The sequence below is a fragment of the Myxine glutinosa genome, chromosome 11 (assembly GCF_964187855.1).
Source record: "Myxine glutinosa chromosome 11, kmMyxGlut1.1, whole genome shotgun sequence".
Lineage (NCBI taxonomy): Eukaryota > Metazoa > Chordata > Myxini > Myxiniformes > Myxinidae > Myxine > Myxine glutinosa.
The window spans coordinates 111,246,250-111,258,475 of NC_136271.1; the positions used below are offsets into that span (position 1 = coordinate 111,246,250).

Consider the following 12,226-nt stretch of genomic DNA (forward strand, 5'->3'; position numbering starts at 1 on the left):
ATTGTAAATACTGTATACTATTTTTCTAAATGGCACAAATTGGCTTCAGAGATTTGGTAGAAACTTATGAAAATATTGACATGTGTATTTCACATCTACAAATATGTGAACATTTATGTAAAGGTGATAACTGCAGATTTAACATATTGTTACGTTTGTAGGGGGTAGGCAGTGATTACTTTAGACCAGGTAGATTTGTATAGGTAGGTGCTCCGAATGTCGTGTAAAAGAGGGGAGCAGGGGGACGGGGGGGGGGGGGGGGGGGGAAGGGGGGAGGGGGCATGTTAATTAGCTCAGGGATTATGTTAATGAATTCCTTGCATGTTCCCTCTGTGATTTATGCCTATGTCCCTTATGGCACCGCATTAGACATTAGTTAGAATCGTGCATTTTATGGCACTAATTAATAATAAACATACCAGAAGCCAGGACATTGAGCCCTACTGCTGACAACCCCGACTTGGGAGGCACAGATAGAACGAGCAGGCCGAGGCCACGCCCCGAGGAGTCATGATTTGTCATGGTTTTGATTGACACAAGGACGAGTAAGAAGCAACTCACTGATTGGAAAAGCAAGACAGATGACGTCAGAGCCTGGACATTAAAATAACGCTCTGACCGACATTTCCCCCCTTGTGCCTTCTCGTCCTGGTTTTGATAGCGAAAGGTCGCTTATTACTCTTCTCTGGACTCTCTGGCTCTGAGTTTGGCACGATTGAAGCGGCGGATATTTTGGTCTTCTCGTGGTTGTTCTTGTGGCCCTTCTTACTGTGGATGCATCGCGAGCGGTTGCTTGTTGAGTTATTCACTTTACTCTCGGGTTGGTTTTCTTCATGAGCACGAAAACATTCAATAGCGCTATAAACAAAGGATGTGGGTTTGGCGCCGATCGTGTGGCGAGGCGGTCGCAGCTCGTGGACTCTGTGTGAGTAGCCCAGCTTTGTGCAGCTGGGGGCCATGTCGAGCGACCCAAGGAGGCAGCGGGACTTGAGCGGACCGCACAGTAAGGCGAAAGAGGGCTCAGCGAGGCCTAATTCCCACGCACGAGTTCGCGCCAATTGGCGTGCGTTTCCCGCCAAGGGCGGAAGATTCCTGACGAGGTTCAAGCCGCTCGCAGATAAGTGCCAACCACACACCTATTATTTTTGATTGCATTTATTTTATCCTTCGCCTGTGTTTGTGTCTGTCTGTGGGGACGTCCCATTTAGGAACATTATTTATTATCGCACGTTTTATTTTGTATTACCGGCATTCCATTCAATAAAGCCGGCATTTTTGTACATTATAATCTCGCCTCGGTTTGAGTTATTTTCCGCAGGTTTGAAGAATGCCGGTGGGATCCGTGCACATCAAGGTGAGGTAAGTGCTCTTCAGCATCCTCCTCCTCCTCCTACTTCCACTTCCGCCCCCCCCACCCCCCCTGCGTGTATTAACTCCGCCATACATTTCAACTGAATGCTTCAGAGTAGCAGCTTGTTCGGCTATCCGTTCCTTGGAAAGATTTTAATCGCCAGGAACGCGACAATATACAGTACAGTGCCTTCAGAAAGTATTCACACCCCTTAACTTTTTCACATATTGTTGTGTTACAGCCTGAATTTAAAATGGATTCAATTGAGATTTATTTTTGTCATTGATTTACAGATAATTGCAAGGTGTTTTTTTATATCTTCACAAAATAAGTAACAATTAAATACAGAAATATCTAATTTACACAAGTATTCAATCCGCTGAGTTACTACTTCGTAGAAGTGTCATTGGCAGTGATTACAGCTTCAGTTTGCCTGCTCCAGTCATTGTTCCCTCTATCCCTACAAGTCTCCCAGTCCCTGCCACTGAAAAGCATCCCCATAGCATGATGCTGCCACCGTCATGCTTCACGATATGAATGGTATTAGATGGCTGATGAGCTGTGTTCATTTTCGCCAGATGTAGCGCTTTACATTCAGGCCAAGGAGTTCAATTTTCATCTCATCAGTCCACAGAATCTTTTGCCTCATGCTTGCAGAGTCTTTTATATGCCTTTTTGCAAACTCCAGGTGTGCTATCATGTGCCTTTTTCCCAGGAGTGGCTTTCGTCTGGTCACTCTCCCCTGTAAAACCTAGATTTGTGAAGGGCTGCAGAGACTTGTCCTTCCGACAGGTTCTCCCGTCTCAGCCAAGGAATGCTGTAGTTCTGTCAGATTGGTCATTGGGTCTGGTCAAGGTCCGATGATTGGGTTATTGGTCAAAACTGACTAAGGTCCGTTTTGCCTGGTTGCTCAGTTTGCTCGGTCTGTCAGCTCTAGGAAGTATGGGTAGATCCATATTCTTTCCAATTCCTAATGATGGAGCTCACTGAACTCTAGGGAACTTTCAACACTTCGAATTGTTTTATACCCTTCCCCAGATCTATGCCTCCTCCCAATTCTATCTCGGAGTTCTACGGACAGTTCTTTGGACTTCATGGTAGAGTTTCTGCTCGGATATTCACTGTCAACTGTGGGAACTAGATTGAAAGGTGTTTCTTTCTAAATCGTGTCCAATCGATTGAATTTGTCACAGGTGGTCTCCAATCAAGTTGTAGAGACATCTCATGGGTGATCAAATGAAATTGGATGCACCTGAGCTCAACTTGGAGTGTCATAGCAAAGGGGTGGAACACTTATTGACTCACGACATTTCAGATTTTCATTTTTTATTATTTTGTTGAAATAAATTTTTTTAAACATTCCACTTTGTCATTATGGGGTATTATGTGTCAGTGACAAGAAAATCTCGGTTTAATCCATTTTAAATTCAGACTGTAACACAACAAAATGTGAAATAAGTAAAGGGGAGTGAATACTTTCTGAAGGCACTGTAGCATGTCCACCACATATTGAGCCATGACAGTTTATTCCGATCAAAATCTGCTCAAACCTAAATATTCCCAACATACTTACTGGAAGCCATCGCCTCAGCCTCGGTTGATGGAACCTTGTATATCTTGCCTGCTTTGTACACATAGCTTCCTTCCACCACTTTAAAATCCAGGTAACGGGTAACCTCTGTGTACAGCAACATCTTTACGAGCTGACCTGCAGAGCCAAGAGGTGTTGAAAGTCGATCAGCCATTTGTCAACCTGAAGTTACAACCATCTCGACATCATCTCTAAGGTTTCATTCACACACAACTTAACCGACATATGCAATGCACCTTGTTTTCATGCTCCCGTGCTGTTTATTAATGTACGACTGTGGAATGTTGCTCCAAATTTCTGTACAACTTTGCACAATTCATCCAGGTTGCTTAGTTGCCGTTTGACCTGCTTGGTATACATGTAACCCGCTCCCCCTCTCTCATCCCGCAACCCCATACACACACAGCCCCAATGATGTTCATATCAGAACTTTGTGCAAGCCCAGGAATAATTGAGTGTTCATCATCCTCTTTATGTATGGGGAGAGGCAGGAGAGGGAGGGGAAAGATATACTACATATACACATTTGGGGGAGGGGGGTTGGCTTTGACAGGCCCCTCCGTTTTGGGGGAGGGGGAGAAGGGAAGGAGGAAAAATTTACCTGTGCAAAGAGTGCTTTAACCTCAGTGTTACCCAGGTAAAAAAGGAAATTGTAATACCCTCTGCCATCATCACCAGGTGGCGCTACACGGTACACATTTACATAGAGAATTATGCCCCTCCCCGGGCCCCCCACACTCCCGCATGAGGCTGCGGCCACATAGCCTATGTTACCCCCAGACAAAGTTGTATTTGTATTTGTACCCCGAGTAAAGTATAAAAGAGTTTATAGCTGGAGTACCTGGCGTTGTCAAGCGAAAAAGAAACATTAACATCTATCTATAATTCCAGTAATCTCTGTCTGTCTGTACGTTTGTTTGTCTGTGACCGCTGTTTCTCGACAACCACGGGTCCGATATACTTTTAACTTGCCAGGTATATTGCTGGGGACCCGAGGATGTGCCTTTTCAAGGTTTCATATTAATCGGACAATTACTTACCGAGCTATGTCCAAAAAACGATTCAACCAATCAGAGAGCAGCGAACGATCGCGTGTGCCGAACGTGGCGGGCACACTCTGCCTCGGATGGCACATTTGAGAGCGTATTCATTTATTTCACGTTTGCAAACTATGTTGGCGTTAAACTATGTTTTACAACTAATAAAAACGAATTTGCGATTCATTCGCTTTCCTGCGCGTTTGTGCACGCGATGGCGATTTCTTTACCAAACTCCGGAAGCCGTTCGCTTTGGACCAAACCATTGCATGTAAATAGAGGGGGGGGATTGTCACCACTCGCAAGCCGTTCGCTTTGGACCAAACCATTTCATGTAAATAGAGGGGGGGGGATATAATTTTAGATATAGATATAGTACGGGCATGCCCTAGTATTTGAAATGATGGCAAATATAATGGAAAACCAATTACATCCAAATCAGAATCGATCACAAATGTTAAATCATCATTTTACCTTTTCTTTGAATATATGCTGGTGAATGTGCCGTTCATCACGTTTCTGAGTTACGTATGATGACGTTCAAGAAGAAGAAGAAGCATTACCGCCAACTTTGACCGCTTCCGGAATTGTTTGATTTATTTGTGTTCAAATGTCTGGTGATTGTTTTGTATATATTTATGCCAATGTGTACTTGTATATAACTGTCATTAATCAAAAAGGTTTCGGCACTATTGGGCGATTTTTTAATTATGATTATTCTGTTTTTTTAATCCAAAAAAATGAACTTTTTGTTTTCAAAAACTTTTTTTTTTTGCCTAAAACACTCCCAAGCACTCATTGATGAACCTCTGAAAGTTTGACGAAGATCCGTCTATTACAACGGAGCAGTTTGTAAAGCTATCTTTAATCATCATTATTGCAATACAGATTGGTTGGTGTTGGCTGGTGTTGGCTTAGCGGCTAGGGTGCCAGCTTAGGATCCTAGGATCCTGGGTTCGAATCCCGGTCGATCGCTGAATTAACGCCAGGGGGGTTGACTCAGCCTGTCATCCTTCCGAGGTCGGCTAATTGAGTACCAGCTCACTGGTAATTCCCTATTTGTCGTAAAAGGCGACAAACAGGGTTGGCGGCAGGAAGGGCATCCGGCCGTAAAACATTGCTTCAAAAAGGGGACCAACAAAAACAACAACAACCACGGTGCCCGAAAAAGGCCAGCCCACTTTGAGGGGAAAAATGGCCTCTAAAGGTGGTTTTTATTTATTTATTGCAATACAGATTGGTGGATTTGGACTCATGTTCCATTGTGATGCATTTCTCCTCGATATTCATCGCAATGAATAAAAAACTTTTTTTTTAAAAAGGAAAAATGTGAGGAAACAACAGCGCAAGGAAACTGTCTCAACTCATTTGTGATTTCCTGTTCACCTTTTTTCCCGTTCCCATTCACCTTCTACCTTCTGTCAGCACGCTCGTCTGGGTTTGAATCTCAACTCTGCTATAAACTGTTCCACTTGCAGGCCAAGGCTCTCAGTGTGTAAAGCTGTTGCCCTCCATGATTTATCTCATCCACGAGCCTATCCAGGGGCGGATCCAGAATTTTTTTGGGGTTGGGGGGGGGGGGGGGGGTGGGGGTGGGCTTCACTTGAGGTTAAAATATTCACAGATCGCAAAATCTACCACCAGGCCTTATTTAAGTCAACAAGTGCGTGCCCGTACGTGCGGGGAGGTAAGTACGTGGATATACGTACGTACCAAAAATAAGGCCTCACTTTCCTGAAGTTCGCATATCGCAGTTACGATTAATCGCAAATTAGTTTTAATGGCCAATTCTTCAATTAGCGCCAACATATTTTACCATTTTGCAATTTCATCGCAAGGAAAAGCACAAAGAGAAGAGAACAACAAACACACGCGGTTCCTTCGCCGTAGCTTGACCGTACGTGCAAAACATTTTTTTAAACTTTCATCGTTCCTTCGGTCTTCGCTCTCGTCCTTCGCTGTTCTTTCGTTCACGTACAAAACGTATGTGTTTGCTAAATAAATGGCCATAACTTGGTAACCACTTGTCCGATTAATATCAAACCGTGAAAAGGCACATCCTCAGGTCCCCAGCAATATACCTGGCAAGTTTCACTTAGATCGGACCAGTGGTTGTCGAGAAACAGCGGTCACAGACATACACACAGACATACACACAGACATACACACAGACAGACACAAAGAGATTGCTTGCATTATCGGGAGATGTATTCGTCTTCTATTTTTTTCACGACAATATTTAGCTAAAAGATGTAAAATGTCATGTAAAATATTTCACAACAAATCTAAACACTGCGTATCAGGAATTACCACAGAGCTAGAGGAGAAAAGTAACGTGGCTTGGATTAATTGTTGCGTGAAAGAAAAAGATGCACGTGATTGTCCATTGTCCAATGATATCTCGCATGACGATCATGTGACAAACAAGAACGGTACTCGGTCGGGAGCATACTTCCACCAGGTTGAACAAGTTACCTTTTGTGTTCCACTGATAAACCGGATCTGGATTCGGACCTGAACCAAAATCTAATCGGCATCTTATTGTCGCCCAACCAGCTCAACCACCAAGTTTAGTTATAAAACGTCCACAACTTTTTGGAACATCATTATATATATAGTTTTTAAACCTATCACTCATTTGTGAAGAATCAATTATGAAATTAAATAATTATCGTATCTGGATCCTGATCCGGATCTTCACCAAAATCGAATCGATTTGTCCTTGTCACAAACCCATCCTATCCACTAAGTTTCGTCAGAATCAGTCCACAACTTTTTGGAATATCATTTTAGATGTCGTTTTTAGACCAATCGCTCCATGGTGAAGATTCACTTTTAAAAATTCTCATATCTGGATCCGGATTTTCACCAAAATCGAATCGATTTGTCGTCTGAACACACTGAACCTGCCCACCAAGTTTCGGCCGAATCCATTCACAACTTTTTGAAATATTGTACGATATATCGTTGTTGCCCTATCTCTCAATGATGAAGAATCACTTAAAAAAATTAATAATTCTCGTATCCGGATTTGGATTTTCACAAAATTCAAATAAAATTGTCCATGTCACACACTCAACCTGCCCACCAGATTTCATCTAAATCCGCCAATAATTTTTTGATATATCTTGCGCGCAAACAAACTGACAGCGGTGAAAACAACCTCTGTCCATTCTAGATGGCGGAGGTAAAAAAAAATGTAGGGGCGGTAAGGGAGGGGGTAAGGGTTCACGTGCACCCAGTGAACCCCCATTGGATCCGCCCCTGCTATCTCTCCATATATCAAAATCACCAAGCAAGTACTAACTGACTAGTAATGTGGAGGGGGGGGGGGGGGTGACATTGCATCAGCATTGCATTTTCATCGTCAGAAAATGACGCAGCCAGCAGCCACAGATTGCATATGAACCACCACCAGAAAAACACCGGTAAAATGTTTTCTGAATTTGATTTTTTAACTTTCCCTCTTTTAAACGAACTTTGCACATGTGCGTGTGCAAGTTAATGCTGAACAGGAGGAATTGAGCAAATATTTAATGCAACTTTTTAACACACGATGGAAAGCAAAAAATCTTTTCTCTTGCATCATGGGATGAATTACAAAGGAAACAGCCGACGGCAGCATTCATTGTCTTTAGTTTGCTGATCTGTAATTTATGTAATCGTCATTACATGAACTCATCGGTGTCTATTGATGCACTTCACATGTGTGAGCATGCTGCAGTTCAGAAACATTATTACCTCGACCGTCTTTAAAGATCTATTTGAGAGCACAAGGATCTCATAAGACACCATTACAGGTGAACTCAATATGCACTAAACGGTGAATGATTAGAATGAAGGACGAGCCTTTCCATTCCCATGGGACGTATAGTGTACATCTTCCAACCGCCCTCACCGTTTGCCATCAGGAACTTGGGGATTAGATCCACATTCCAGTCACGGCTGCGGCCCATGGACTCTGGAGGAGGTCCCGGAATGTTAAATCTTTTGTAAAGCTGGGGTGGAAACAGCCAAAGTACAGGTCATTCATTTACCCTGTATACCACAATAGTTAACATCACAATGCTGAGCAAACAGTGGCCCACATTATACCTGTCGTCGGTGTGTGTGGGACACACACCTAACAATTTCCTCTTGGAGGTACTGAATGGTCCTAAACACCTTGTGAGTGCTGATGCCTGAGCAAGAAAGTTTCAAAACTCTGAGCTCTGCAGGCAGGGGGAGGGGGGAAAGGGGAGTGGAGGGGAGTGGAGGGGGGGAAGGGGAGAGGGAAGGCATGAGAGGAAGAGGAGTGGCTCACACTTCTGAGTGAACGTGGCTCACGTTTCTGAGTTAAGTGTGTTGCCGATCAGGAAGAAGAAGAAGCCGTACTACCAAATTTGTACACTTCCAGAATTGTTTGATTTATTTGTATTCAAATGTCTGGTAATTGTTTTGTATTTATTTATGCAAATGTGTACTTGTATATAACAACAACAACAACAACAGCAACATGCATTTTAAGGCCATTTTCCCTGCAAGAGCGGGGGTTAGCCTTGCGGTCCCCATGACAATCTTCTCCATTTTGCCCTATTTTCTGCATCTCCCCTTGTTAACCCTTGTTAACTTGTTACACTGTTACTTGAATTAAAAAAGAAAGGGAGGTTTTTGGTTCTTTTTCTTTCTTGAAAACTTAATACATGAGAATCTACTCAATGTCCTGCTATACTCAGTACTTTTACTGCTATATGGATCTAATATGTTAATATTTGGCAAGCACAAAGGAAACCAATCTCGGAAGCTAGGATGTCGAACATGATCAGGATTTTATATGGATGGGTGCTAAACGTTATGTCCGACAGGATGGTGCAGAGGTGGCATACTTACCTCTGAGAAATCAAACCTGGGCTTCATTTGCTACCTGAATTTTAACTGTCGGATTGGTGCTTCACAAGCTTTGTCTCACAAAAATGGGATCCCTCTAGACCTAGAGGACGTTAAAGATCCCAAGGTGTCCTTTGATGAAGAGTAGACAAACTATCACCGTAACCCTGGCTAAATTCCAAATTCCTCCCCTGACTGGCAACGGCAAACCACCCAGAATAACCCTTGCCATGAGGTTGCTTCAGCAGTACCGACGGTCTATTTGCAGAGTATGGCCATGAGAGAGATCTGAAGAATTACATCAGCTTATTAACAGCCTGATTCAATGGTCATCCAGATCATCAGTTGGGAAAAACAGAGTGAGAGACAGAAAGAGACAGATAGATATATTAATCATTGCTGATTCCAGTAAATAAACTCCATGTATTTCGCCATAATATAAACTAATACATGTACCGTTCACCAAGATGCAAAGCCCTTCCACTCCCGCTTGTACTCAAACTAAACTTGGCAAAAACAACTCGCATTCCACAGCCTTTCCAGACGGGTTTTGCACTTGCAAAATTCGAACACAATCTATATGTAAGCAGTAAAAAAAAAGAAAAGTCTTATGTTGAAAAAGGAAAATCTTCAAGTCTTTCCACAGATTCTCAAGGACTTTCACATTCTTGTTCTGAAGCCATTCCAATGTTGCTTTGGCTGTATGCTTGGGGTCATTGTCTTGTTGGAACATAAATATTCACGGCACTCTAAGGTCTTTTGCACTCTGAGGCAGGTTCTCCTCAAGAATTTGCCTGTATTTGGCTCCATTCATTGTATCCTCTATCCTTACAAGTCTCCCAGTCCCTGCCGCTGAAAAGCATCCCCATAGCATGACGCTGCCACCACTATGATTTGCAGTATGGATGGTGTTAGATGGGTGATGAGCTGTGCTCTGTATCCGCCAGATGTCGCACTTTTCATTGAGGCCAAAGAGTTCAATTTTCGTCTCATCAGACAACCGAATATGTTGCCTCATGCTCTCAATCTTTCTTGTGCTTTTTTGCAAACTCCAGGTGTGCTGCTATGTGCCTTTTTCTCAGTAGTGGCTTCCGTCTGGCCACTCTTCCATAAAATCAGGAATTGTGAAGTGCTGCAGATACTGTTCTCCTTCCGGCAGATTCTCCCATCCGAGCCAAGGATCTCTGTAGTTCTGTCAGAGTGGTCATTGGGTTATGGTGGAGTTTCTGCTCTGACGTGCACTGTCAGCTGAAATCTTATATATATATATATATAATATATATACATATATATATTGTTGTGGTTTTGAGAATAAAGGATGACCCTGCCTTGTAGGTAGACGCACCACAACATGTAGCCTCGCAGTAGTTCAGTTATTTCTTCGTAAATGTAAGGTAGTCTCCTTTCCTGTGTTAGTTTTGCGTTGAGCGGGCCAGTGAGTACGCCTCGATTGGGCTAGCATGCCATGTGCTCCGCCTGGGACAAGTCTGGCAAGGCCGAAGGGAGGAGCTGCAGGCGGGAGTGGCAGGTAAGCAACGAGCCGCCAATCAGAGCTCAAGGGGAGTGGCTCACCACGGCGACGAGAGGTGGGGCTTGGAACATTCGAGTAAGACTCTGGGGCGGGGCCATAAAACCCTGCCCCCGGGCCCCCCACCTCAGTTGAGAGGGAAGCGAGAACGCACGAGGTCAGAGGTGGGAACGAGTCAGAGATCGCCAGAACCGCAGCAGAACGAGTGGATTGAACTGTTTGAAATAGCCTCGTTGTACACGAACTCTCCCCGTGCCCTGTGCCCTGCGCTCTGCTGCCTGTATTAAATCGCGCTTGTGAAGACGACCCGTTCCGGGCCACAGACGCGCGATCTCCTCCTGCCTGCATTTCCCTGCATACGTGCCGTGACCGCCAGAGGGCCACGCCGGGCGAGCTGTCCGGGAGCGACCGACGGCAAGGCGCATTCGGCGCGCGAACTTTCTTCCTCCATTTCCCCGTGTGAGTGAGTGGGCCCTTTGTCTGGAGATAAGTTAAGATTGATTAAGCATCTGCTCTGTGTCCCCTTTCCTTTATCCTGATCAACAACAACACAACAACAACATGCATTTTAAGGCCATTTTCCCTGCTAGAGCGGGGGTTAGCCTTGCGGTCCCCATGACAATCTTCTCCATTTTGCCCTATTTTCTGCATCTCTCCTTGTTAACCCCCTTGCCCGCATTTCTTCTTCCACCATCTTTAGCCAAGTCTTTCTCGGTCTTCCCCGTCCTCTACTTCCTTCTACATTCATTTCCATCACTCTTCTCAACCAGTCACTTTCATCCTTCCTCAACACATGACCAAACCATCTCAAACTGTTTCTCTTCACAGCATCAATCACAGGCTCTATTCCCATCATCTTTCGCAATTCATCATTTGTCTTCCTCTCTCTCAACGATACTCCGCACTTCCACCGAACCATTCGCATTTCCACCCTTTCCAGCCTTCGTTGCTGCCTCTACGTTCATTACCCATGTCTCGCTCCCATAAATCATAACATTTCTCACACATGCAGCATACACCTTTCCCTTCAGCTTCAGCGACACTCTCCTCCTCATCAGCACGCCACTCAGTTCCCGAAACTTCTTCCATGCACATCTCACTCGAGCAACCGTTGCCGAGTCTGATCCACCTTCTCCATTCAGCATGTCTCCGAGGTAGCAAAATGTTTTCACACCTTCCAGCTTCACGCCGTCTCCAAGATCCAACTCAACTGTTCCTCCATCTGCAGCTCCCTCTGTGCACACCTTACATTTGAATGTAGCTGCCACACTGGTAAATGACCCTCTCAGACCACTACATTTTTGATGAACCCACTCAGCGCACATTGTACATTGAATGGAGTTCACTCCGACACCCTTCCTGCACACAGCACATGGCCACTTCCCAGTTCTTTCCACCTCACCACATGCATTACCACTTGCCATCACCTTCGTCTTTCCGATATTCACCTTCAGACCTTTTGTCTCCATACATTCCTTCCACTTGTTCATCTTTTCCTTCAGTCCATCCATACTTTCCGCAATCAACACCAGATCATCTGCATACAACAACTCCCACGGTAAACCCTCCTTTACGTTCTGAGCCAGCACCTCCATCACAGCTACAAATAGTAGTGGACTTAGTACCGACCCCTGATGCACTCCCACCTTCACCTCAAACTCACCACTGTTCCCGTCCTTCGTCCTTACAGCTGTGCGCGCTCTTTTGTACATTGCCATCACTACTCTGATCAAACATTCCTCCACTCCTAACTTCCTCAATGCCCATGTCAATACTTTGCGTGGAACCCGATCGAATGCTTTCTCCAGATCAACAAACCCAAGAAACAACTTCTTCCTCTTCTCCATGTACTT

At 44.4% G+C, this 12,226-nt stretch overlaps 1 protein-coding gene across 1 annotated transcript in view; it reads right to left on the minus strand.

Annotated features, from left to right (window-relative positions):
* The window catches only part of GDI2 (GDP dissociation inhibitor 2), a 61,103-nt gene that overhangs the window by 12,823 nt on the left and 36,054 nt on the right, over positions 1 to 12,226 (minus strand). Inside the window, exons 3-4 of the mRNA XM_068102445.2 lie at positions 7,878 to 7,977; positions 2,925 to 3,059 (exon numbers count right to left, since the gene is read on the minus strand). Coding sequence (XP_067958546.2) covers positions 2,925 to 3,059; positions 7,878 to 7,977 — 235 coding nt within the window. The remainder of the gene's footprint in view (positions 1 to 2,924; positions 3,060 to 7,877; positions 7,978 to 12,226) is intronic.